The following is a 4,889-nucleotide window of genomic DNA, read 5'->3' on the forward strand; positions in this document are numbered from 1 at the left end:
ATATGTATGTATGTATATATATGGAAAAAAATTAATTTTCTCAAATATTTATGAGCCTTTCATAACCTTTCAAAATTATGAACCTTCCTTATTAAATTATGAACATTCTTTCCATTTTAATGTTATGTATGGGAAAAAAATTAATTTTTCCAAATATTTATGAACCTTCCATAACCTTTCAAAATTATGAACCATCCCTATTAAATTATGAACATTCTTGCCATTTTAATGTAAAAACATTCCAAAACAACTATTTAAAAGTTCCAAGATTTTTAAAAAATAAGAATGTAGTGTAGACCAAATTAATTTTAAAATATTGAATAAGAATTGTTGAAGTTTTAAAGAAGATAAATTTTTTTTAAAAAAATAAATGAATTTAATTTCTGTTGGCAAGAAAAGGGAAAAAAATATAAGTCATTCTAAAAAAATCAAAAAAATAGAATTCTCACAATATAGAAAATAGTGCGTGCAAACACACACATATATATGAAAAAAAAATTGATTTTCTCAAATATTTATGAACCTTTCTAAAAAATTGTGAACCTCCCACAATGGATTAGAAAGGTTCATAAATTTAGAAGAAAACAACTTATGTTATGTTAAATACATAAAATTAAGAACCTTCCATATATATATGTATACAGGAAAAAAAATCTCCCTACACTACAAAAATGGCATCCTAAAATAATAATCAAAATCTAGTAGCATAGGCTATAAAAGTCAAATTACCTCAATATTATTAAATTTTCAAGAATATTAAATTAATTTTAGTTTTATAAGAAATAATTTTAAATATATATATATATATATATATATATATATATATATATACAAAGTACAAGTCATCATAGCAATAATATTGAGATATAGCAATATAATGTTCGAGTACCTATAAACTTGTTTTCAATTCATCGCATTGAAAGTATAGGTCAACATTACGTATGGATCAAATATCTAAAAACTCAGAATTTAAGTCGTCACAATAAGAACATATAAACTAATGCAACACAAAATTTTTAAATAAATTTAGGTTTGAATTTATATAACAATTTTGAGCTTCAAATACATGTAAAGTATATATCAAATCAAAATTATTAGTATAGTTCAACTCATCATTCCATAATACTGTTGGGAGAAACAACAATACTCAAATTCCATTTTTGTGTGAATATGTAGGAAACTATAAGTTAGAGCAATATATAAGCAAAAAATATATATCTAAACACCACAAACACAAGACACATAATTTTTATGTGAAAAATCTTCTCGGTGTGAGACAGGAAAAACACAGGACCGTAGTCCACTCAAATAATTCCAATATCAATAATTACAGGAATACATGAGTTTTCTCTAATATCAACTAGAGGCATACTATTAGCAACTATTTTCAAAAAATACAATTCCTTGACTTAAATCACCTTATATAAGAATTAAAAAAATATCTCACCAAAACATAGACTACTATCCACGAGCTGAAAAACTGACACTGAATGCTCATAATCTAGTTGATAAAGACTGGATAGAAAATTTCAAAAACTCTCTTCTCTCTCTCTCTATGTAGCGACATCTCTCTCTTCTTTTCTTTCTTATTTTTATGATTGTTCACATCTCTTTACAATAGTAAGGGATAGGGTTATTAATCTTATTCTCCTAAATGAGCCTCTTCAAACATGGACTAGTATTGGGTAAATTTGGGTCATCCCCACTTAAGAGGGAAACCCAACCCACAGAATCTCCCCCTTCCCCACTAGGTGGGGGGATTCGCCATCTCGGTGATCGAGTGACAAGTCTCAAGTTTTTTCTTTGTTAGAGCCTTCATTAACATATCAGGGCCATTATTATCGGTGTGAATTTTTTCAAGTACTATCTACTTGTTATTAAGAGTATCTCTTATCCAATGGTCTTTCTTTGTGTGACTCAAGTTTAATGTAAAATCCTAATGGACCAAAAAATGTCAATACACGATAGAATATAAATTATTGCTTTGACATTATAATTACTTGTAAAATCGTAGTTATTATTGACTAGTAGTTCAATCACTTATAGTAAACATGTCTCATTAAGATATATATGCAAAGAAGTAAAGAACAATCACTTGTACTCAATGAAAAGTAAATAATCTTTGACTATCAAACTTTAAAGAGCTATTTATTTCATCAAGCGATTGCAATAAATGGGTTAACGTGGCAAGAGGGGAGAGAATGAGGATTATATAGGTCAAGCTTACACTTTCCTCACTCTATGTCAGCCTTTGATGCCATAAGTTCGCATTTTTCAACTTTAAAACACAAATCTAATGTGAGCTCTTAATGGACAAAAAATTTCAATACATGACATGATATGAAATGTTGCTTTGACATTATAATTATTAGTAGGATTGTAGTTATTAATAGCTAATAGTTCAATCACTTGTCGTAAACATGTTTCATTAAGATTTATGCAAACAAGTAAAGAACAATCATTGTGCTCAATGACAAGAAAAGAATTTTTGACTATCAAACTTTAAAGAATTGTGCATTTCATCAAGAGTTTGCACTGATTATTGGGTAACATGGTGCAAGGGAAGAGTGCAAGGTATAGGTCAAGCCCACACTCTCCTTTCGCTATGTTAGTCATTGTCCTCGTGCGCTTGTGCTTTTTAGTATTTTTCAACTTTAACATGCATCATTTACGTTAGTTAATAAAGAGAATATCATATGACACTTATAGTTGATATGCCTCTTTAAGTATATATGCAAAGAAATAAAGAATGATTATCCATCCCCAATGATAAAGAGGACATCCCCAATGATAAAGAGGGACACGCCTGATTAAGATAATGTGTTGGGAGGGGGAGTGCGTACCAGTACGCCCTTGCCTCACACCCTCCTCTTGCTATATATGTCAACCCTTGGCGTCATGAGCTTATACTTTTCAATTTTTTATATGTAAAGAAGTAAAGAGCAATCATCTGTAGTCAACGTTATGGAGAGATACGACTTATTAAGATAACGTGGCCGGAAGGGAAGAACAAGACACATGTTGGACCCACACTTTCCTCTCGCTAGGTCAATCCTTGATGTCACAAACTCATGCTTTCAACGTTTCTCAGCTTTAAAGAATTAATAAAGAGAGTTTTAGACGATATTTATAATAAACTCGTCTAAGATGAGGAGAGAATCTTTGATCATCATAACAACAAAAGTCGGTCCCATGCTCTTGTCTTGTAATGTCAACGTCACGAGCTTGTGTTGTTAGCATTTTTCAACTTTAAAACATTCCGTTGACGCTCAATAATAGAATGATAGTTAGACGACAAAATAATCATCAATGAACTAATTATTTATTTAAACTTTATAAATAATTAATTTTAATTTATTTTATAAGTTTAATTTTTAATACATAAGCTATTATTCATTTAAACACATCCCAAAATTGCGTGTCCTTACCTCCCCGAACATAAAGTGACATATAACAGCGGAAAACAAGAAAGAACACAATACAGACCTGTAAATTAAGGAACATATAAGGGCTTTTCCGTCACTTCAGAAGCCTATAGCTTGACATCTATTTGGGCGTCAAGACACCCAACACAGACGAGACCCACGTAACACGCGGTAAATCTAGTCAGGATCGAGATCTGACCGCTAATTTCATCTTAATCCAACGGCTGTGAATCTCGATCCGCGTACTTCAACCCTATTGGTCCAATTTCAAAACCCAAATTGCTATATAATGCCAGACTCCGACGCTTTCTCATCATCTCCTACCCTCTCTTCCTCCATAGAAAAATTCCTTTCTGTGTATCGGTGCAGCCACTCGTTCCTGTTCTCCAATCGAAGTTCACCAATGGCGGGACGTGGCAAAACCCTAGGTTCGGGAACCGCCAAGAAGGCCACTTCTCGGAGCAGCAAGGCCGGTCTGCAATTTCCGGTTGGTCGTATCGCTCGGTTCCTGAAGGCCGGCAAGTACGCTGAGCGCGTCGGTGCTGGTGCTCCGGTCTATCTCGCCGCCGTCCTTGAATACCTAGCAGCGGAAGTATGAAGTCCTTTTTATCCTATTTCTATTTTGTGCATGATTAAACCCGCGCATGTGTTTGTTTTCGAATCTCCAAATCTAGGGTTTCGAATTTCCCTTTTGTTCATCGCGATTATGTTTTTCAGGTTCTTGAATTGGCGGGCAATGCAGCGAGAGACAACAAGAAGACTCGAATTGTACCGAGACACATTCAATTGGCCGTGCGAAACGATGAGGAGCTCAGCAAGCTTCTCGGGGACGTGACGATTGCTAACGGAGGCGTGATGCCCAATATTCACAATTTGCTCCTCCCGAAGAAGACCGGGGGCTCTGGATCGAAGCCGTCTGCTGATGATGACAGTTAATTAGCTCAAGGGGCGTCCTTGATGTGGACTCTGGCTTTGAAATTTAGTGTCTTCTAGGTTTGGGTTAAAGCTTGAGTGGTCTGTTCTTGTAGTATCGCGATTATTATTTAGGGTTTTAGCTGTGATGTGAATATTTTCTGTTCACCCGATACAATGAAATCGTGGAAATTTTATGAAAGATTTATGCAAGTTATTTATCGATGTGTATTTTCCCCTTCTCTCTTCCACTATCGTCTTCTGATTCTTTGAATGCCGATTGTTATATGAAAACTAGGGTTCATGGCTGCCTTCACATATTGAAATAGGTCTGCGATTACTGAGTATGCCTGGTTTTGCATTGCCTAAATGCGAAGTCAATGCAATTTGTATCATGGTTCTTCAGAAATTCCCTTAGGAAACTGACTGTCAAGTCTTTTTAGATTAGGGTTACAAGGTACTTAGCATTGGTTCCTTTGGATGGCGCTGTGGTTGATTTAGTTTTATAGCACTGAGCTTCGTCTCTGTTGGAACAAGTTAGCCAGGTGATGT

At 34.2% G+C, this 4,889-nt stretch overlaps 1 protein-coding gene across 1 annotated transcript; it reads left to right on the plus strand.

Moving 5' to 3' along the window:
- Positions 1-3,734: 3,734 nt before the first annotated feature.
- On the plus strand, positions 3,735-4,562 carry LOC131145061 (probable histone H2A.1). The gene is made up of 2 exons (XM_058094113.1): positions 3,735-4,017; positions 4,143-4,562. The coding sequence occupies exons 1-2, from the start codon at positions 3,829-3,831 to the stop codon at positions 4,359-4,361; spliced, it is 408 nt and encodes a 135-aa protein (XP_057950096.1). The 5' UTR covers positions 3,735-3,828; the 3' UTR covers positions 4,362-4,562.
- Positions 4,563-4,889: the final 327 nt, after the last annotated feature.

The sequence above is a fragment of the Malania oleifera genome, chromosome 1, assembly GCF_029873635.1.
Source record: "Malania oleifera isolate guangnan ecotype guangnan chromosome 1, ASM2987363v1, whole genome shotgun sequence".
Classification (NCBI taxonomy): Eukaryota; Viridiplantae; Streptophyta; class Magnoliopsida; order Santalales; family Ximeniaceae; genus Malania; species Malania oleifera.

What these genes read in the sequence shown, in the direction of transcription:
- LOC131145061 (XM_058094113.1), top strand. Translation starts at nt 3,829, where the DNA reads ATGGCGGGACGTGGCAAAACCCTAGGTTCGGGAACCGCCAAGAAGGCC. An exon ending in TTGAATACCTAGCAGCGGAA is followed by an intron (nt 4,018 to 4,142) that starts GTATGAAGTCCT and finishes TATGTTTTTCAG; the next exon opens with GTTCTTGAATTGGCGGGCAA.